The following is a 21,726-nucleotide window of genomic DNA, read 5'->3' on the forward strand; positions in this document are numbered from 1 at the left end:
ATAGCACATATATGTACAACAAAGTCAGATTCAGTCACCTTTTGTGAAAAACTGAAAGAAACGGAACAAAGTTAATACAAAAAGAGCAGAACAAGAAAACCAAAGTGCTACAGCACCATTCTAACTTAATTTTCAATTAATTAATGAAAGATAGCAATTATATCATAAGTTAATAGAAATTTCAGTTGTTATTGCAAAAGTGTTTTGCATAAAAATACTCTAAAGAACCTTTTGATCGTAGATATGATGCAGACAAATCGACATTATGACTTCGTTTTCTTACAGATATGCATAAACAAATATCATTTTTCTTTTATAATTTTATTTAATCTTGTCACAGTAAAACTGTACTGTATAAGAGTGTGATAGTGCATCTTTTTGTTTGAATGAAATTTCCCCCTAACACATACACATAAAACTGGAGCTTTTACAATACTTTAGAACATACTGTATCATCATCATCATCATTTTTATCATCATTTAAAAAAGAATATATTTACATGTAGTTGTCAAACAAACACATTCACTAACTAGAAGTGCCAAGATACACAAGAATACATTATTCCATGTTATTTCTGTTGCATAATTTCAGACCAGCCCTCTGCAGTGGTCTGTAAGATGACTAACTCTGTGGTATTTTTAGAAGCTGTTTTGTTAGCATAATAGTATTTTCTGATTCATAGGAGGTCTTTGATATCTTATCTACTTTGAAAAAATAAAATGAATGGTGACCTCTGGTCTTAAGTCTCTGATATAATTGTCTGCTTTTGTTTTCAGTGTCTCCTACCGTTAATCTGTCTGTTTTTCTGGCCTCTCTGAGCAAATAATTGTTTGCCTTTGTTCTGGCTCAGACTGAGGGACATCTACACTCTTTTCAACTGTATACTGGATCTTTATAAAAATCTTACAATTACACTTTTGAGATCTGTTTCCTTCTGGATTGCAATCAACAGGTTCACTTTTCTTTTGAAAGCCTTTATCTCCACTAAGGCTTTTCCGCCCTGTTTTTTCTTCTTCTAGGCCTCACGGTGGACTTTACTATTATCCTTTGTAGTTTCACCTTTATCTGCCTCACCCGTGTGTTTTATGCCTGGATTACATGTGAGTGTACCCTGTGGATGAATGATTTGAATCATGGGTACACACTCAATCACCGTAAAGGGATCTCTTATAAGCAAATGGAAGCACTCACTTGAATGAGTAAAATAATGTTTTGCTCTTTTAACATGTATGCGGGGTGAATATAGCATTGCAAGTTCAGTCTGTCTGAAAGTTCAACTGAACCGAGAGAGAAAGGCTAAAATTTGTGAAAAGACAGTTCTTTGAGAAAATTGTATGTAAATGACACAATGCTACTAGGACTGCACATGCTGCATCAGAAACTTTAGAAAGGCGTTCATTAGTTTTGCCTTTTTTTGATGATCGGGCTCTGTTGCTACAGGGTTACAGTTACTATTACCTTGTCCCGAGGCAGAAGTCTTTGCTTTCATCACCTCTACCACCTGATATGATCAGAAACTTGTTCATCCTTTTCTTGCTGATTGTCTTCTATTTCTTTTTGTCCTGTCTTTTTGTGCTCATGTATCTGCAGTTTTCTGTTCAGGAATGATAGTTTACCATTTTTTCTCATTTATGACATTCAATTAATTTCCTTCCCCTGAGCCTGATGATTTCTCAACATTTTCCTCATTAGGTTGTCCCATAGCCTTTTTTGAGTTGGAATCATCCACATGTTCCCCAGCATCATTGTTAGATGCCCTCCTTGGCTGGGGTCAAAGTTGAAAGCGGCTCTGCAGCAAATGGAGAGGCCCATTTTCAGGAGCAGACACTAATTTTTTTCTCTTTTTTCGTCCAGGTCTGAAATAAACAGTAGAAAGAGGAAAAAACAATTAGCAATGAAAGTGCACTAGTCTGTTAATAACTTGTAGTCAAAGACACCAGTATAGCTCAGTTTGTTGAGCAGGTGACCCATATGCCAAAAAGCTGCTGGGCCTGAGTTTGATTCAGACCTGGGACATTTGCCATTCTCTCAGCACTCTGACCCTCCTTTCCTCTCTGATCTACTGTCCTGTCATAAAAATAAATCTTTAACAGGGGAAAAATATTTTGCAGTTAAAATAAACTAGTCCTACTAAGTAGACATTTAATCAAAATGGTCATAGCCAACAAAAAAAAAAAAAAAAAAAAAAAAAAAACCTGTTTTCAAGAAAGCCTCAGACTGCATTAAAATGGATAATCAAAATAAAAGTCAACTAAATTTTGCTCTCTTCCAATTTTTAATTTGTGTATTAATCCAGTTATGAACTAGAAAATATCATTATATGTATAATATATAACCAATTGCTTGGGTCTATGCTAATGTTTCTCTACTACAATTATGAGGAAATACCTGAGCGTTAAGTACAAACAATAAAGGACAGCCCTACTGCCACACACTTTGTACTTTGCATCACAGCGCTAAGCACACATAAAACAAATTTGAGTGTTTCATCTAATGATGTTACACTCTCCCTACACTAAACCATAAACAGACAAACTCTACAGGTCAGGATATATTTTACAGGTTAACTATAAATGCTCCTCCCATTAGTTACTTGCATTGATTCACTTTGTATGGTGTTGCTCTAATGAAGTGAAAGTGTTTAAAATAAGTGTTTAACAGTACAAGAATTCACAGAGAAAGCATGAAAGAACCTCAGCATAAATCTGACAGCTGACATTAATTTTGCAGCCTTAATACTGAAAGCCCTGTTTTTGTTTGTTTCTTTGTTTGTTTTTAAGCTTGTTCATTTTTGTGCAGGTTATTATACTACCATGATCAGCCATACTCAGAAGCACATAAAGAAACATTAGACATGATAAATCTTGAAATAGGTCAGTTGTTTTATTTGTTGTTGTTCCCAAAAATGACCACTGGCAAGAAAGCCTATTTTGTGCTATGGCTTTGTAACTTTCTACTATAAAAATGTCTGTTTTTTTTATTACTACAGTTAAAAAGAACAAAACAACAACAACAACAAAAAACTGGACAGTCTGGGCAATGAGCTTCCAGAAATTTTCCTGTTATTTTACACATTTATTACATACAATCTAACTGCAATGAGTCATAAATTTTCCAGGGCCAAGCAATATCCAGGCCTACTATTTTAACAAGTGAAATACACAAGCTGACAACAAATATGATACCTGAATGAATTTCAAAGAGAAAAATACACTTGTAGCAACATTATACCATCCATCAATGATTATAAATAGCATCACTATGTAGAAATTAAAATTAATGATGGTTGCAAGTCAAAGCAATAGCAATAGCAATAGCAAGCACCTACATGAAAGACGAGAGTGATGAGAGCAGTGGTGAGAATCTACATGAGCCAGGGCATAAAAGAGAGGACCAAAGGGGGAAGGAGAAGACCCCACAGATCTGCACCCCACACTGAACCACAGGAACCAACATGGGGAAGGGAAGGCACAGCACCCAGACAAGGAGCTGAAAATGCAGCTTTTACAAGTTTATACAAAGTTCATTTTAACAGTCACCAAATGCTGTTTCTGTGTGTGAATGTTAGATAAAAAGCACTTACACAGAAACAGCAGACTAAAAACTGCTTGTGTAAATTTGTTAATAAGCTAAGTTGTGTAACGAGCTTTGAGTGCTCAGATAGAGTAGAAAAGCCCTATAGAAGTTTCCTTCTTCCATTCCCCATTTAGTAGAAGGAAACTACCAGTATTAAATAATTGAAACCAGGTGCCAAAAACTGCAGTTCCTTAAACTGCCAGTCGAGGGTGACTTCAAATACAAGTCAGTCCCCACACACACTGATATTAAAATGCTGACCTTTGCACCAGAACTAAACATGTGCACAAGATGGTGCACTAAACAGTCTGGATCTTTATAACAATTAGCTTAAACTTTTATAAGTTAATGAATAATGCATATGTGGCTGCTTTAAGTAAGAAGGAGGTGATTATGCTTATTTTTTATTTAGGACTAATTAGCAAACATATGACCGTAAAAATGTACATGTACAAATATATATGCTCATGTTTCAAAAGATGAAGTTCAAAAGCTCATCTGGCTTTGTCTTGCTTACTGTTTATTCCTGTGACTATTCTAAATCTAGCTAACATGGTATAATTTCAAACCTGGCTTTTCAGAAGCAGGGGATGATTGAAGATTAGACTCTGTAGCTCCACTGTGTTCTTTCAAATGACCACACTCAGAGACTTTGTCTTCTCCTAGTGGATTTACATCAGTTGTCTTTTTAGATGGCTTTTGAGGCAGAGCAGGCTTATTGGTATTAGGCGTGCCTTTGCTGCTTTTCAAAAGTTTTTTTAAATAGAAATACTCTGATTTATTATATTGAAATGCTTACAAAGGCATTGCTAACATGCCTATAAAAGAAATTATTGAATCTTTAAATATATAAATATGTAAGGTCACCTATGCCATCTCAATCATTTTTGTTTTTAGAAAAAAAAAATTGCTCATTATTTTATATATGTCTTTTTCAAATTGTAGTCTTTCTGTACCTGGAGGGAAAAAGGTTATTGTTTTTTTTCTTCTATACCTGTCTGTGTAGGAGTGGTGGGAGACCCGTCCTCTTCTCTCACGTCATCAGGGAACTACTAGTTTTAGTGGCAGGATGTGCTTCCTCATCTGTCTCTTGTTCTGAGTCTGAAACAAACAATAAAAGTTTAAAAACTACACTAGTCTGGTCTGCTTTGGATGTTTTCAGGGACATCAAACTCATTTTACATCATGGGCCATATGCAGGCCACTTTGATCTTAAGTGTGCCAGACCAGTGAAACTCCATTTTCTGTCAGTGTAAAGAAGTTCAACTACACATTTAAAATTCCTGATATTTTCATGTAAGAAAAAAAAAGTGCAATTTAGTTCATTGATGGTGTTTCTGCACCTGTCTGAGCAGAACTTGTTGGTAGCTCTCCTTTTTCTCTCATGCCATCTGATTTCTTTTCTTCTTCTTTTTCCTTTTCAGTTTCCTCTATAGTTTTTCAGTGTCCTGATCTGAGATTACATCTTGCTTTTTTTTTCTTCAGCAGGTGGCTTGTGCGGTATGATCTGGGTCGAACTTTCATCAGCAGACTTTGCTTCTTCATCCTCCATTTTCTCTGATTCTGAAAAAATGTAAAAAAAAAAAAAGAATTTAAGAGTACCACTGGTTCAAAAATACATTTAAAAGAATATAAATACATTCATAAAAGTGCATGAGTCTGTTTAAAAATAGCAGAAAATCTAATGATTTGGCGAGTGTACTGGTTTAAACTGAACCTGTCTTACTCTACTAATGTTTAAAAATGTGTCAAGAAAGCATTCGCCAAGAAAGGATGGACAGTATTAGAATAAGAAATAAATGTAACTGAAAGAAAAGCACTTTTTCAAATGTGACATGTGCTTGTACAAATAGTTCTGACTATTGAAACTAAGCAATGTAAATTTTGTTATTAAAGCAAGACCACTGGTTCAAAAATTGTTTTTTTTTATTGTGAAATAAAAATGTTGCTGTTGTACTTTTTGCATCAGGAAAACAGAATGGAGGGCTAAATTTTCTTGGGCTTATCTTTGTCGTTTTCTAAATCTGACACAAAAACAAACAAAAAAAATTTCTTTACAAAATTAAACCATATGGAAGCTACATTGGGGGTTGGACGTTAGTAGCTAGTAGTATTGTTAAGTTCATTTGGTTAGCGGCTTAGTTTATGTATAAAAATACTTCAATTAATTTAATGAACTGATTATTATTTAAATTCACTTTTGGAAAAGAAAAAGATAAAGATTCAAACTAAAAGCAAAATGTTGTACTCTAAAAAAAGTTATTAATGAAAATAGGAATTTGTAGTAAGTGAACAGATCATACATGAAGGCGACTCCTAAATAGAGTAGCTGAAAGAAGAAGATTAATTAAGGAAACCACTCATTTGCCATAGTTATCCCAAACATCTGAGGATTACTGTCTTTCACTAGTCTGATCAATAACAGCCAGGTCCACAAGTCCCTGATTTTCAGAGGCTCAAAGTACCTGGAAAACTTACTGACAAGCAGTTTCATGGCCAGGTGAGGTCAGTTTGCTATTGCATGACACAGATACAAGCTCTGGAATTGATTCTAAGCCTTGAATTTGTATTTGGTTTCGTTTCATTGAAACTCTCAATATGAGGCTTAAAGAGATGATGATGATGATGATGCAAGTGATAGAGGCCACAATTAAGCTAAAATACCAAAGCAAATCTATCTGAAAGTCAACAAACATTTTTAGGAATCATCAAATCAATGATCTTAAAATGTAGACATGCGCTGGTGAGCTCACCAACACCTAAACATCTGTAAGACTACGGCAGACAGTTCAAGTGATTCTTCCTGGCACTGTACTCAATTGAGCACCTGGTGTTGCTCAATTTGGTGTAAATTCTTATTTTGAGAGTAAAAGTAGTTTTTCCAAGCCCGAGCAATATGCAACACTATTTTAACAGGTTAAATACATAAACTGACAACAAATATGATACCTGGATGATAGAATTTACATAAATTTCCTATAAGATTATTAAAAATACACAAAATCAAAATATATATACGCAAGTAATAACTCAGGCAATGTAATGTAATATAATAAGGTAAAAGAAAAAGACATTCATTTGGCAAATGATCCCTAAAAACTGAATTATGTTATTACACATTCAGAAATGAGTCAGAAAAATTCATGTGCAAAGTTATTCTGAATCTAACTGGCATAGTTTAATTTTCAAACCTGGTCCTTTAGAAGTAATCTGTGTTTGCAGATCAGGCTGTGTGGCCTCAGTACGTTCTTCCAATTGACTACTCTTGACTTTCTTATCCAGTTGTCCTTTATCGTTTAAAAAGAAGGATTTCTTGTGACCACATGAGGTCCATCTTTGTTTTTTTCTAAATTGGAAAAACAAAAGAATGAAACAAAGATAAGAATTTCGTTCTGGAGATTAAAGAACATAAAAACCTGGATTGGGATTCAGAAACAATTTTTTAACAAGGACTGCTGAAAACTTAGTTTGGTTTTTAACTTATTTTATTCATGTAAATGCTTGTTTTCATGTTATAAATTGGTTACTATTTAATATAACTTTGAAGAAAAAAAAGCTGTGACGTACCAACAAATTAAAATTAGTGACAGTTTCAAGTAAAAGCAATAGCCATTAATGAAAATGTGTTGATGTCACAGGTGTTAATTAAATAAACAATGCATTTGCTAAAAGTTTATCTGTTTAAAGTATTTGAGGATGATTTTATTTCAGTGGTTTTTAATTAGTGTAAGAGGAAAAAACAAAGATTACCTGCTTGTTGCTTTTTCTCAATTTCCTTAATTTTATCCTTAACTGTAAGAAATGAATTGCAAAGAGAAAAATACACTTGTAGCAACATTAAACCATCCATCAGTGATTATAAATAGCATCACTATGTATAAAAATGGCTGTAAGTTAATAGGCAGTTGATAGAATAATTATTAATACTTATATTATAGTTAACAGAATACTTTATCGAATCCACTCAATTTAAATCAAACGTCTGCACTTCAGTCATATATTAGCTTTGAAATTCACTGTGGTGGTGTACAGAGGCATTGCTAACATGTGTTTGTTTTTAACGTGTAATCCTTTACATGTTTGCCATCATAACTTTTCATCGCTAATGAGAACCAAACAAAAGCTTAGGTTGATAGTCACAGGGTTATTTTTTTCATTTTAAACTGCAGTATAGACGTGAGAGTTTTTTCGCTTTTTTTACCTACATGAAAGACGAGAGTGATGAGAGCAGTGGTGAGAATCTACATGACTCAAAAACCTTTAAAGGCCACAACCAAAAGTGAAGACCAAGCCACAGTGAATACCAGTTTGCTAAGGAACACAACAGAGACCCAAAAGAAGGCAGTGAGCACATCCCAGTCCCATCCAGGCAGCATGGGCCTCAGAGAGCCAGACGTAGGGATGCAGGGAGGACCCCTGTCCTGAACCATGGAGGCCAGCTAGCCAGGGCATAAAGAGAGGACCAAAGGGGAAGGAGAGGACCCCACAGATCTGCACCCCACACTGAACCACAGGAACCAACATGGGAAGGAAGGCACAGCACCCAGACAAGGAGCTGAAAATGCAGCTTTACAAGTTTATACAAAGTTCATTTTAACAGTCACCAAATGCTGTTTCTGTGTGTGAATGTTAGATAAAAAGCACTTACACAGAAACAGCAGACTAAAAACTGCTTGTGTAAATTTGTTAATAAGCTAAGTTGTGTAACGAGCTTTGAGTGCTCAGATAGAGTAGAAAAGCCTATAGAAGTTTCCTTCTTCCATTCCCCATTTAGTAGAAGGAAACTACCAGTATTAAATAATTGAAACCAGGTGCCAAAACTGCAGTTCCTTAAACTGCCAGTCGAGGTGACTTCAAATACAAGTCAGTCCCCACACACACTGATATTAAAATGCTGACCTTTGCACCAGAACTAAACATGTGCACAAGATGGTGCACTAAACAGTCTGGATCTTTATAACAATTAGCTTAAACTTTTATAAGTTAATGAATAATGCATATGTGGCTGCTTTAAGTAAGAAGGAGGTGATTATGCTTATTTTTTATTTAGGACTAATTAGCAAACATATGACCGTAAAAATGTACATGTACAAATATATATGCTCATGTTTCAAAAGATGAAGTTCAAAAGCTCATCTGGCTTTGTCTTGCTTACTGTTTATTCCTGTGACTATTCTAAATCTAGCTAACATGGTATAATTTCAAACCTGGCTTTTCAGAAGCAGGGGATGATTGAAGATTCGACTCTGTAGCTCCACTGTGTTCTTTCAAATTACCACACTCAGACACTTTGTCTTCTCTGAGTGGATTAATATGAGTTTGTACTTTTCTGATTTTAATAAAAATTTCTCAGTGGTGCGAGTAAAAAAAAAAAAAAGTCTCCGCAACTCTGAAAGCCTCCGTGTGGTCAAGAACAAACACACATTGTGCCTCTTTCGTGGTCTAAACCAATCAGAGATAGCCAGGGCGGGACTTCTCTGATTGGCCGTGGTCCAGATATTCCTGTAGTCCTTCGTGTGTACGTTTGAAAGTGCAGGTGAATAGAGAGAGGTGAGTAGCTTGAATAAAGTGATTTCGATTCATTAAATCCTGAATCGACTTTTAAATATAAATGTATTTTGCCAAAACGCCAGAATCTCAGGTTAAAAGCTCACAAAACTATTTCAACAACCACCAAACAGCTAAAACAGTAAATGAGAGCAGGTAAACAGAAGTGGATGTAGCTGTGGGTAATAAGAAAAGATGAAAAGAACTATTGATAACTTTTTGTTAAGTTAAGGCCTGATCCATCTGAAATTCATAGCCAGTGCTCTGACATGGAGCCATCTATCTTTGAACGCTGAAAAAGCACAGTGTATCCAGAAAACACATTATATGCTACGATAAATGCACTGGCCAAGTGTCCCCTCTCCCCACTACCTTTCAGCAGCAGCAAACAGGTCGTCAGAGGAGGCCGAGATGATGATTAAGTTTAACATTGTCTACAATATTGCCAAAGAGTGCCAAAGCACTTTAAACACAAGCACTTTTTCAGTAACATTTTTCTTGTAGAACTGTGCTCCAAATAAATAACTTTGTGATGACAAGATTGTGTGTTAATCATTTACAAATCAATATTGTCTGTATGGACAGCAATTTTCCCCCCCAAAAAGTCCACATGTAAACCTGCGGTGTTAAGCGATATGGTTGAAAAATTTGGGTGAGACTAACTTTTGTGCTGGCACGCCTAAGAAAAAAAGTAAGGTGCACCAGTACAACCGTGGCAGAAAGTTAGCCTAGAGCCCTGCATCTTGACTGTTTGATTTAACTTTCACTGTGGTGGTATGCAGAGGCAAAAATTGCAAAATAACATCTCACTGGCCAAAAAAATCTTATGGACTTGAGTGTGAAATAATTTTTGTTTCTTCATACTATTTGTTGATGATTTAATACAAATACTGTCTGATGTCATTTTCTAAAATGTACAGTTTATTTACTCTGTTCAATCCTATTAAATCCTGTTTAATCCTATTAAAGAGCTCATTTTATATTTTCTATGCTTCACTGGATTTAATGTCAAGAAATTCATGTTTGTCTGCCTCTTCTATGCTGCTGTCCCTCTGTCTGTCTGTCTGTCTGGTGATTTACATTCTGTCCTGATCTTTTGTATGAGGGACTGCATGTATAATTTCAGAGGAGTATTGAAAGGTATTGGTGTTGAATAGTTTTGACATTATGGCGCTCCAGGGCTACAGACAACTATATAAAGGCAGTTTCCCTTTTCTGTGTCTTCCTGGACATATACACCATCCTATTCACTGTTATCTTTAGATACATGGTTGCTGATTATTTTCAAGAACTCATTTTCAAACTGTGACATTTTCTACTTTCTGTAATAGGAAAAACCAAAAAGTAGGTTATTAGTGTGGTTTCTGCACCTGTTTTTTCAGGAATGGTCGGTGGTTCTTTCTTCATGTCATCTGATTCATTTTCTTTCTTTTTTCCAGAGTTGACATCTTTCCCAACAACAGCTTCCTTGTTGATCAAAGGAGAACTTGGCTGGGCTGCAGAAGCACCATCACCATAATTAATAAAATTCTTTGCTTCCTCATATTCTTGTCCCTCTGACACTGAAACAAATGGGGAAAAAAAGTTTAAAAAGTGTACTAGTCTGTTAAAAGATGGTCGTAGGATTAAATAGTTTGGAGGGAAACGTGGGTTATTCTAAACCAGAGAGAGAGAGTGAGAGAGAATAAAACAAGTTGTTTTTCCAAAAAAGTTGTTTATTATATTTCACTGGTTTGATCAATTAGCATAAGTGGAAAAAACGAAGTTACCTGTACCTCCTTGTTCAATTTTTTTAACAATCTTCTCTACTGTAAGGAATGAATTACAAACAGAAAAATTAGTCTACTGCAATATCATACCACTAAACAATGATTATAAATAACAAATATTTTTGAAAAACTAATCTTGAAAACCTCTCATTCTTATGTGGCTTTCAGCATTAGGAGGCATTAAGATGGCTTAGACTAATAAACTTGAGATTTTAGGTTACGATTAGCTGTACTCCAGGTGCATCAGCTGCATATTTAGTAAGTGTCTTATTATAGCTGCCATTTTTTCAGAATTGTTCCATTTAACTGTGACCTGCTTGTTTATCATACTGCAATGAAGTACCTAACACAAAATTATGTATTTAATAAGGTGACAAACTGAAAACTGAACTTAGCAGGGGAGAAAAGTGTATATATGTGAACTGAGACATCAACAGCAAGATTGTTAAAACTGCAGGATCCCCACACTCAGAACATTGACATGTACAGCAAGCATGCTACAGCTAACTAAGCTGAGGAATTTTGATAGTCTGCAACTGTTACAGTGTTACTAATTACTAGTTTGGTAGATATGCCATTTCCTGAAAATATTTTAAATAAAAGTTAATCACTAATAAAGAGTAAGACCAAGTCATGACCATACACATTAAGACCATACACTTCTGTTGAAGTTTTACTTTTTATACTATTTCTAATTCTACTTTTAAAATATTTTTAATTAACTTTCTTTTAATCATTCAGCTGAAGCAAAGAATACATTTAGTGAACCAAAAGACAACACACACACACACACACACACACACACACACACACACACACACACACACACACACACACTGAGAGCTTCTTCACTGCTATTAAAACCCCTGACAACCTATTGTCTTTAATATAAGATTTTGCCTTTGTTACAGCATTTAAGAACACTTTCTAAATCTAATAGCAACAGTAAAAAAAAAAAAACTAGTAGACAAGTCTGCTTACAGCCTAAAATAGGTGTATAAAACATTCAAAATCAGAGAACTGGAACAACAGTGAGGAACCTTTACCTTTACTTTCTCTAGTGCCCAGGTCCAACTCGTTGTGTTTTTCATCATTGTGATCAAAATTGTGATTCTTTACAATTTCTGCCAAATGGCGAAGCGGTTGGGAAGAGGGTATTGTTTCTTCTCTTTGAAGAAGAGGCTCTGATGGTTGATCAGATGCATGATTAGATGTATAATTTGAATGAGATGAACATTTTTTAAAAAGTAACTTACTGATAAGAAAGAAATGCATCCCAGAATAAAGACATTTTGTGTAAAATGCTAATTAACAATTAACACAAAACCAAAATTAAAAAGGAAAAATAATAATTTTCTTCCAGGTAACTTCTTTAATTTTATCTCAACAATACTGAAATAATCAGGTGAGTATCCCCATTAGTCTAGTGATAGAAAGTTTAATTTATCATTTCCTAATTTCCTTTATAAATTTATATTTATTTATAAAAAGAAAAAAAATTAACCTACTTTTTTTTCTGAGTTAGTTCATAGATGTAAAATGTATGGTATTAATAAATTCTTCTAAAATCAAAGATAATAGGTGATATTGAAGTGATAACAGGTTTTAGGTCTGTTTGTTGCTCAGAACACCACAGCACGCTGCACACTGCTTAACTGTCCCATGTCAATGAATTGTAGAAGTAATCATTAAATTCATGATGTCAAAAAATATGCAGAGCTAAAAAAAAATCACACACACACTCAAGATTAGACATTTGTCCTTACTACTATGTGGCTGTTGTTCCATGTCTGTTTTCTCCTTTTTTGCAAAGCATGCTGGAATCAAGAAAGAAGAGAAATAATAATAAACAAGGAATGATTTATTTCTTATGGTGCACTATGAAGGTTTAAGTCACTAAAATGTGGAGCTTTTCAACAGTACTCCATATAAATATATTTTTAAACATCCAATTAGTATTTTGATCTCCAAATAAAAAAATAACATCGGTCCTAGAGAATGTATTACACTATCAAGTCAAGTCTGTTAACCTTAGGTTACACACAGGATACACAGTTTCTCTGAATCTAACATATATCCTGTGTATCACTTGGTTTTCTCCATGTCATGATAAGTTAATATTTTTGGACCCATTCTCTCAATAAGTTTTCATTGCTTGTTGTTACTTTATTTTACCTTTATGCTTTACTGCACAGAACACTGCACCCAAAACACACAAGAGTATTACTATCCCGCCAATAACCAGTCCAGTAATCAGTCCAGCTGAGGCTCCAACTGCACAGAAACACAGAAATCCAAATAGAACAACTTCTGTAACAGCCATACACATTTCCAATGCAGTTATATTTCCATAAAACCAGAGATTTTAGACAACATGAACACTGCAGTCTCCCTTATCAATGACCAAATGGATATGTATATAACTTTTTAAAAATGCAATTAATAAAATATGTTTTTTTCCATTAATAAAATTGATAAAACAGTAGGATGTGCCCTCTGCACATCATTGTCCAGTTTGATTGTTATTGATATTACAGTAAAGTTAACAGAAAACTGCATTCTTTGAAATTAAAGTTACTGCTATTATCAGTGCAGTACTGTAGGTGTTGTTTCAAACCAGTGGCCTTTGGTGGGATAAACCCGACCAAGGGTCATAACACACTGATAAAAGCAGTTTGTATAAAATAGTTTCAGAAAATAATCCATCATATTAATTGTAAACATATAGTGGAGCTAATTAGTAAAACCTTACCAGGGTAGCAATCCTTTGCAGTGAATGTAGCTATTTCTTTGGACAAACGGTTGCTTGCAGTACAGCTGTATACTTTATCGTCATGTTCTGTCCCTAGTGTTATTGTTAATATCTGGCCAGGCTGAATTTTTCCAGGTTGGCTCCACTCGTAGTTTAAGGATTGTGATGTTTTTGCAGAACACATCAGTGTGGCTTCACTTCCAGATTTGTCAGAGCTGCTGCCATCACTCATGTTACAGGTTATGGTGGGCTTGGTTACTCTGTCTATATACATACATAAATACAAGAAAGCAAATCTGAAATTAAAATATATTAAAAACATTTGAAAGTCATTTCAAGCTGATGTTTGTTTAATAATGGCGCTGAGTTTGAAATGTAAACTCATCTATCAGTATTTGGTTTGAGGCTGAGGAAGTTAAGGCTGGACTGGTTTGAAAATGCATAATAGCAGTTTGTATATGACACTACCTCAACATTAATAGTTGGACTTATAATCCAATGTAAGTCAAGTATATAATGTGTTAGGCTGTTTAGCAAATAATTAAAGCTTTCTAAAGGGCAGAGTCTCTCTGAACCAAATATGAGGAGAATAAAACGCATGATAAGTGACTAATTAAGAGATAAGCTGTTGTTATCATGATGAGTTGTGGGATGTTTTGGTGGAAACACCAAGAGCTTTTATGCTTAAGGTACAGTGCAACAGTACAAAAAACATTCACCAAATACAAGCTTTGCATTCATAATCCTTCAGAATAAAAGCATATGTGTCGTATTTTTTACAGTTATGAAAGTCAGAAGCAGAGTTAACTAATTGGTGTTCAGCTGGAAATGTAATGTAGTTATAAATAGAACTAATAAGTTGCCAGAATAGGTCAAAGGAAAACAGCTAAATAGTTTAATTTGAAATCAGTGATGTACAATCAGTACAGTCTAGAATTACCTGTTACTCCACACCACTGATGTTTGTTTTATAAATTGACTCAAGTTTGGTTTTGTTTTTATAAATTACTTTTATAAATTACTGTTGAAATTACTTTTTTTATAAAAAACTTTTGAAGTTAAAATTTTAAATATTACATACAATAATAAAATATATATTCATCAGTGATCTGTTTCTTCTGTTCAACAAATCAAAAAAGTGCACTGACCTTGGATGCCACTGTTAGTTGTTAAAAAGGTAGTATAAAATGAACTTACCTAAGACCTTCAATTCAAAGTTAAGACGATTCAAACCATCTTTCTTTGCTGCATCCAGTTCATATTGTCCACTGTCACTATGTGTCAGGTGGTTGATTTCCAGGTCTGCAGAGTGCCAGTCGAGAGTGATCCTCTTTTGAAATGGGTTGTATTCAGTTTGCTCATTGCCATCAAATTGTACCACTTTATTCCCATTATGTTTCCACAGAATGTCATCAGGTGGGTCTGTGAAATCTGTCCTGAAGGTGACTGTCTCACCCACAAGTCCATATTGTGTTGATTGCCCAGAAACTAGAAATAGAAAACAGAAAAGTGAAAAAAGACGCAAAATACAAATAATTTAGACTATTATGACCAGTACAGGCATGGTGACAGCTCAGTGTCAAGACTTCAGCAATAAACACCAAGATGCTAGTGCAGTGTGGTACAATTTTATATGATTTTATATGATTCATATCTAATTGAATCTCATTTTATTAGTTGAAATATTTTATTTAATACCTTTCAATGAAAGTTTTTAAATAGTACTTACTAGAAGTATCAGTCAATGATGACGTTCAAAAGATAAATTGTTAAAAGAGTTAAACAAGATTTATTAAATAATATTATTAAAGAAAAGTCATCATATAAACTTTACAAAGATTACATGCTGACTTCTAAACATTTTACAGTGAAAGGAAGCTAAAAAAAAAATGGACATATCTATAAAAACAGATGTAAGGACATGTTATGTGCCATTGACATATATTGAGAATACTCAGAGAGCTCCTTAAATACAAACCTGTACTTCTATGTTAAGCTTAACGACCTCAATAGCCTCTCCTACCCCTGAATGCTTCACTGCTCTTTTAAATTGGATGTCATCACATTTCCTGCATCTCAATCCTGAAAAAACTGAGGATCTTGTGTTTGGCCCTGACAGCTTCTCTATGGAGGTCAGCAGTGGCTGTCCTAGCCCGTTTGGCGTTTTAAGTAGCTCTCTGAGTATTCTCAATATATCAACCACTGTAATAAACATAATAAACACTAAGAAGTATCTCTTTCTATTTCCACAGTGATTAATGTATTGGTGTATTTTTCACTTCAGAAGGTCAGAAACAAAACAAGTTGTAAAAAATGGAGTTCAATACATAGTAACCAGGAGTGGGAGTGGGAGCAAATTTTAGCTACACAAATCACAGTCACTCCACAGACGTTTGTTATCTCTATGCACAAAATGTTTCATACCTGCAGACTAGTCGATCTTAAAAAAAAAATTACCTGGGCAGGAGATAAACAATCAAAAAACCAGTAGGAAATAGCAGCCATACCTGAGTCTCGCCTTTCTCAATAGGTTTGGGTCATGGGCGTTGAACACTTAATATGGCATACAGTATGAACAAATCAGTGTGCGCAAAGTCTCCAAATTGCATACTAATTAAACGTTTAAACGTTTTCTTCGCGTTTAACTGCTCTGCTTTAGTGCCAGGCGGCTTTTACAACTTGCAAGCAGCTGGCCTTTGTGTTAATGTGTATAACTACACATTAATGTAAGCAACATTCCTGTGAAGCTTGTTTTTCACGGTATAAACTATGTTAAACTGTAAATTACAAGTGGTTATGGCACACCGTGTTTAATCTCTGCCCAGTGTCCTCAGTCGGGCCTGTGTGACGAGGTCTGGTCACCAGTAGTATACATACACACAGAAAAGTATCGAACCTATCAAGTTCAGGGTATTTAAACTCACCTGCCGAGGAGGTAAGGATCCAAACGGCGAGGAAATAACAATAAATCATTTCTAAACCGTCTGAAAAGGCAGTAATGTCGCCGGTGTCCCTTATTTGGGATACTTTCACTTTCTTCTCCCAGCTAAATCAGTTTCTTCTTATCGAATACGTCTGTGTTGGCCCACAGCCTACCAATCTCTTCACAGCACCTGCATCTAAACCGAAACCTGCAGTTGGACTGGCTGCCAAGTCCCATAAAAACAACACGCAGGTACAGAATACAGGTAAGACAAGCACCACCCCATCTAAATGTTTCCGGTGCCTTGGCACGACAACGGCGACAGTGAAAGGCAGGTGGTTTTCAGGGCCCATTAAAGAAGAACCAGAAAATAAAGACGGACAATAGTTCGTCTTTAAAAATATATGTCTTTGACTGTTTTCGTGCAGCAACAGTCGCATTGTTTTTTTCGTTTTGTTTTTTAATAAGGTAACTAAAAAATCACTAATGTAAACACTATCAGTGTTTCGTCTTTAAAACGAAAAGCGAAAAAACCCAAAATACTACAACAGTTAATCGCATATAATTTGCTAATCGCCAGTTCATCTTGCACACTGGTGTCTCTTCATTTCCCGACTTTCACAAAAAGTGTGGAACTCTTAATAACGTTTGACATCAGGTCCTTTTCACCACTTGATGGCAGCACTCACAAGGAAATGGATTACAGGTTCTGTTTGACATGTCAGTTTATTTGTTAATACGCAGGTAACCTGTGTTGCGTTCAAATACCATTGCATTTAATAAAACAACATTAAAGTGTAGAGTTCAGAGTTAGTTTGCTAATTAAAACATAAAAGAAAAAATCCAAAAGTTAATTCAATTGCTTTTGAATTGCTCTTTCTTTCATTTGAAACTTTAAATTTCTCTGGCAGTTAATAAGAAACTTATAAGATAATGATTTAGCAAATGTTTCATTTTCGTTTTTGTGTTTGTAGACTTATTGTAACCTGTTGAGACGTTGTAATCCACACTTTTCTGAGAAAGCTTAACTACAAGCTTAACTGTTTGCAAAAACATCATAGTGATTAATTTGTTACAAAACAGTAACAAAGATAAAGTAAACATTGTAATGCATGCAGAAAAAAAACATTTTTCTTATCTTTGAACATGTTTTACTGTTCATGCATAATCCTACAACCACTCTTAGCACCGAAATAAGTCCTGTTCCAAGATGCCTGTGTCACTGGCTCTCTGAGGCAGGTGTGTATATGTGTGTAGGACTTCATGAGGGTCACACTGCCCCTCGGGCGACATCCCACATCACTGTAGAGATGACTTGGTTTTTGTTATCTCTTCCTCCAGTGATGAAAAGTTTGTTGTTACAGGCAGCGATGGCACAGCTTGCTCTCTCCCCCAGATGGGTCACAAGGGTCCAGGAATCAGATAGAGGAGAGTAGCAGTACATGGCATGCATAATCATAGCAAAAGTCTGAAAATATATTAAATATTTCAAAACCAAAAGCAGTTGTGATAGAAAAAAGCTCCCACCAACACAAGGGGGAAACTAAACTTCCTTGTCAACTGTATCTGCTAAAAAAAAATACTAAAAGATGTTTAAAAACTGTAGTGTGGAGGGCTACAATGCAGTACCTAAGCCAAAAGTATGTTTTTAATAAGGTGACAAACTGAAAACTGAACTTAGCAGGGGAAAAAGTGGATATATGTGAACTGAGACATCAGCAGCAAGATTGTAAAAACTGCAGGATCCCCACACTCAGTACTCAGTACATACTACTATTGTGTTATAAGTGTTTTTGTTTAAAACTGTGGGCTTAACGTTGTCAAGCTTTTTATTCACACGCTGCGCCTAAATGCTGACATGGTATAGTTTCAAACCTGGCTTTTCAGAAGCAGTTTCTGATTGCACATCAGACCCCACTATGTTCTTCCAAATGACCACATTTAGCGACTTTGGCTTCTTCGAGTGGATTTACATCATCTTGTCCTTTTCTGATTTTAACGCCATGTAGCTCTTGGCACAGCAGGCGCAACTTTTTCAGGCTTGTCTCTGTTGTTTTCCAAACCTGACAGAGAAAAAAGAAAAATATTGCTTGCTTGGACATTAAACTATTAATCATCAACATTTCCCAATAAATATATTAAAATATACCAAGTAAAGTCATTTTTAAAGACATTTTTTCCATCTAAACAAGGTTATTTTAATCATCAAAGGATAATGACTGGTTCAATGAGAAACAAAATCTTTGTGCTTGTACAAATAGTTCTGACTATTGAAACTAAGCAATGTAAATTTTGTTATTAAAGCAAGACCACTGGTTCAAAAATTGTTTTTTTTTGTGTGAAATAAAAATGTTGCTGTTGTACTTTTGCATCAGGAAAACAGAATGGAGGGCTAAATTTTCTTGGGCTTATCTTTGTCGTTTTCTAAATCTGACACAAAAACAAACAAAAAAAAATTTCTTTACAAAATTAAACCATATGGAAGCTACATTGGGGTTGGACGTTAGTAGCTAGTAGTATTGTTAAGTTCATTTGGTTAGCGGCTTAGTTTATGTATAAAAATACTTCAATTAATTTAATGAACTGATTATTATTTAAATTCACTTTTGGAAAAGAAAAGATAAAGATTCAAACTAAAAGCAAAATGTTGTACTCTAAAAAAAGTTATTAATGAAAATAGGAATTTGTAGTAAGTGAACAGATCATACATGAAGGCGACTCCTAAATAGAGTAGCTGAAAGAAGAAGATTAATTAAGGAAACCACTCATTTGCCATAGTTATCCCAAACATCTGAGGATTACTGTCTTTCACTAGTCTGATCAATAACAGCCAGGTCCACAAGTCCCTGATTTTCAGAGGCTCAAAGTACCTGGAAAACTTACTGACAAGCAGTTTCATGGCCAGGTGAGGTCAGTTTGCTATTGCATGACACAGATACAAGCTCTGGAATTGATTCTAAGCCTTGAATTTGTATTTGGTTTCGTTTCATTGAAACTCTCAATATGAGGCTTAAAGAGATGATGATGATGATGATGCAAGTGATAGAGGCCACAATTAAGCTAAAATACCAAAGCAAATCTATCTGAAAGTCAACAAACATTTTTAGGAATCATCAAATCAATGATCTTAAAATGTAGACATGCGCTGGTGAGCTCACCAACACCTAAACATCTGTAAGACTACGGCAGACAGTTCAAGTGATTCTTCCTGGCACTGTACTCAATTGAGCACCTGGTGTTGCTCAATTTGGTGTAAATTCTTATTTTGAGAGTAAAAGTAGTTTTTCCAAGCCCGAGCAATATGCAACACTATTTTAACAGGTTAAATACATAAACTGACAACAAATATGATACCTGGATGATAGAATTTACATAAATTTCCTATAAGATTATTAAAAATACACAAAATCAAAATATATATACATAAGTAATAACTCAGGCAATGTAATGTAATATAATAAGGTAAAAGAAAAGACATTCATTTGGCAAATGATCCCTAAAAACTGAATTATGTTATTACACATTCAGAAATGAGTCAGAAAAATTCATGTGCAAAGTTATTCTGAATCTAACTGGCATAGTTTAATTTTCAAACCTGGTCCTTTAGAAGTAATCTGTGTTTGCAGATCAGGCTGTGTGTGTGGCCTCAGTACGTTCTTCCAATTGACTACTCTTGACTTTCTTATCCAGTTGTCCTTTATCGTTTAAAAAAGAAGGATTTCTTGTGACCACATGAGGTCCATCTTTGTTTTTTTCTAAATTGGAAAAACAAAAGAATGAAACAAAGATAAGAATTTCGTTCTGGAGATTAAAGAACATAAAAACCTGGATTGGGATTCAGAAACAACCTTTTTAACAAGGACTGCTGAAAACTTAGTTTGATTAATGACTTGTTTTATTCATGAAAATGCTTGTTTTCATGTTAGTAATTGGTTACTATTTAATATAACTTTGAAGAAAAAAAAAGCTGTGACGTACCAACAAATTAAAATTAGTGACAGTTTCAAGTAAAAGCAATAGCCATTAATGAAAATGTGTTGATGTCACAGGTGTTAATTAAATAAACAATGCATTTGCTAAAAGTTTATCTGTTTAAAGTATTTGAGGATGATTTTATTTCAGTGGTTTTTAATTAGTGTAAGAGGAAAAAACAAAGATTACCTGCTTGTTGCTTTTTCTCAATTTCCTTAATTTTATCCTTAACTGTAAGAAATGAATTGCAAAGAGAAAAATACACTTGTAGCAACATTAAACCATCCATCAGTGATTATAAATAGCATCACTATGTATAAAAATGGCTGTAAATTAATAGGCAGTTGATAGAATAATTATTAATACTTATATTATAGTTAACAGAATACTTTATCGAATCCACTCAATTTAAATCAAACGTCTGCACTTCAGTCATATATTAGCTTTGAAATTCACTGTGGTGGTGTACAGAGGCATTGCTAACATGTGTTTGTTTTTAACGTGTAATCCTTTACATGTTTGCCATCATAACTTTTCATTGCTAATGAGAACCAAACAAAAGCTTAGGTTGATAGTCACAGGGTTATTTTTTCATTTTAAACTGCAGTATAGACGGAGAGAGTTTTTTTCGCTTTTTTACCTACATGAAAGACGAGAGTGATGAGAGCAGTGGTGAGAATCTACATGACTCAAAAACCTTTAAAGGCCACAACCAAAAGTGAAGACCAAGCCACAGTGAATACCAGTTTGCTAAGGAACACAACAGAGACCCAAAAGAAGGCAGTGAGCACATCCCAGTCCCATCCAGGCAGCATGGGCCTCAGAGAGCCAGACGTAGGGATGCAGGGAGGACCCCTGTCCTGAACCATGGAGGCCAGCTAGCCAGGGCATAAAAGAGAGGACCAAAGGGGGAAGGAGAGGACCCCACAGATCTGCACCCCACACTGAACCACAGGAACCAACATGGGGAAGGGAAGGCACAGCACCCAGACAAGGAGCTGAAAATGCAGCTTTTACAAGTTTATACAAAGTTCATTGTAACAGTCACCAAATGCTGTTTCTGTGTGTGAATGTTAGATAAAAAGCACTTACACAGAAACAGCAGACTAAAAACTGCTTGTGTAAATTTGTTAATAAGCTAAGTTGTGTAACGTGCTTTGAGTGCTCAGATGGCGTCTTTTCCAAA

General features: G+C 35.0%; 2 protein-coding genes across 8 annotated transcripts in view; both read right to left on the reverse strand.

Annotated features, from left to right (window-relative positions):
* Window positions 1-457: 457 nt before the first annotated feature.
* Window positions 458-21,726, reverse strand: part of LOC120433593 (microtubule-associated protein futsch-like) — a 33,916-nt gene continuing 12,647 nt past the window's right edge. For 2 of the 5 annotated variants that reach the window (XM_039600063.1, XM_039600062.1), the window contains exons 12-14: window positions 20,730-20,771; window positions 20,164-20,323; window positions 17,276-18,631 (exon numbers count right to left, since the gene is read on the reverse strand). In XM_039600063.1, the coding sequence (XP_039455997.1) occupies window positions 20,196-20,323; window positions 20,730-20,771 (170 nt within the window). In that variant the 3' untranslated portion in view covers window positions 17,276-18,631; window positions 20,164-20,195. Of the gene's footprint in view, window positions 1,858-17,275; window positions 18,632-20,163; window positions 20,324-20,729; window positions 20,772-21,726 lie in introns of those variants that run through there. The other 3 variants (XR_005608646.1, XM_039600064.1, XM_039600065.1) reach the window with 3 other exon arrangements.
* On the reverse strand, window positions 5,026-16,846 carry LOC120433594 (SLAM family member 8-like). 3 transcript variants are annotated; one of them, XM_039600067.1, is made up of 11 exons: window positions 16,570-16,846; window positions 14,843-15,133; window positions 13,646-13,909; window positions 13,069-13,167; window positions 12,660-12,710; window positions 11,940-12,077; window positions 10,900-10,932; window positions 10,495-10,686; window positions 7,328-7,369; window positions 6,769-6,923; window positions 5,026-5,140 (listed from the first exon to the last, which is right to left on the reverse strand). In XM_039600067.1, exons 1-10 carry the CDS (start codon window positions 16,616-16,618, stop codon window positions 6,874-6,876), a joined length of 1,209 nt encoding a protein of 402 aa, XP_039456001.1. In that variant the 5' UTR covers window positions 16,619-16,846; the 3' UTR covers window positions 5,026-5,140; window positions 6,769-6,873. The 3 variants fall into 3 exon arrangements, with proteins under 3 accessions (XP_039456001.1, XP_039456000.1, XP_039456002.1); XM_039600066.1 differs by having other exon boundaries at window positions 10,894-10,932; XM_039600068.1 differs by lacking the exon at window positions 7,328-7,369 and having other exon boundaries at window positions 10,894-10,932.

The sequence above is a fragment of the Oreochromis aureus genome, linkage group 16 (assembly GCF_013358895.1).
Source record: "Oreochromis aureus strain Israel breed Guangdong linkage group 16, ZZ_aureus, whole genome shotgun sequence".
NCBI lineage: Eukaryota > Metazoa > Chordata > Actinopteri > Cichliformes > Cichlidae > Oreochromis > Oreochromis aureus.

What these genes read in the sequence shown, in the direction of transcription:
- LOC120433594 (XM_039600066.1), bottom strand. Translation starts at nt 16,618, where the DNA reads ATGATTTATTGTTATTTCCTCGCCGTTTGGATCCTTACCTCCTCGGCA. An exon ending in CTTTGAATTGAAGGTCTTAG is followed by an intron (nt 13,910 to 14,842) that starts GTAAGTTCATTT and finishes GTATGTATATAG; the next exon opens with ACAGAGTAACCAAGCCCACC. An exon ending in GACCATTCCTGAAAAAACAG is followed by an intron (nt 7,370 to 10,494) that starts GTGCAGAAACCA and finishes CATTTCTTACAG; the next exon opens with TTAAGGATAAAATTAAGGAA.